General features: G+C 66.9%; 1 protein-coding gene across 1 annotated transcript in view; it reads right to left on the bottom strand.

Moving 5' to 3' along the window:
- The window catches only part of LOC108446069 (mucolipin-1-like), a gene marked incomplete at both ends in the record, with an annotated part of 8,906 nt that overhangs the window by 3,080 nt on the left and 5,345 nt on the right, over nucleotides 1-481 (bottom strand). Inside the window, one exon of the mRNA XM_017731557.1 lies at nucleotides 73-195. Coding sequence (XP_017587046.1) covers nucleotides 73-195 — 123 coding nt within the window. The remainder of the gene's footprint in view (nucleotides 1-72; nucleotides 196-481) is intronic.

The raw sequence follows: 481 nt of genomic DNA, 5'->3' as shown, positions 1-481 counted from the left end.
GGGGATCAGGGGCTCTCCCAGCCCCATAACCCGGGATCAGGGGCTCTCCAGCCCCAGGTCGGGTGGTCCCACCTTGACGTGGTGCGGGCCCAGCACGATCCAGCCGCAGAAGCAGTAGCCCAGGTAGATGACGGCCACGCAGCAGCAGAAGCGCATCACGCTGGGCAGCGCCGCGCGCAGCGTCACGATCAGGATCTGCGCCCCCAGAACGGGCATCGGCCCCGGGCGGGGCGGGGGAAAACGGGAATTGAGCATTTGGGGTGGGGAAATGAGGATTCGGGGCAGGGAAATGGGAATTGTCCCCAGCCCAAGCGTCCCAATGGAGGTTTTGGGCAGGGAAAGTGGGATTTAATCCTGTCTGCCGGCCCTGGCCACTGGCCCTGGCGCCTGGGGTGACAGCCCTGTCCCTCTGCCCCATCCCTGGCCCCGTCCCCTGTCCCTGTCCCCATCCCCAGGGTGACATCCCTGTCCCTGCCCCTCT

Source organism: Corvus brachyrhynchos, unplaced genomic scaffold, assembly GCF_000691975.1.
Source record: "Corvus brachyrhynchos isolate BGI_N302 unplaced genomic scaffold, ASM69197v1 scaffold1994, whole genome shotgun sequence".
Classification (NCBI taxonomy): domain Eukaryota; kingdom Metazoa; phylum Chordata; class Aves; order Passeriformes; family Corvidae; genus Corvus; species Corvus brachyrhynchos.
This window is presented reverse-complemented; position numbering and strand designations above follow the sequence as displayed.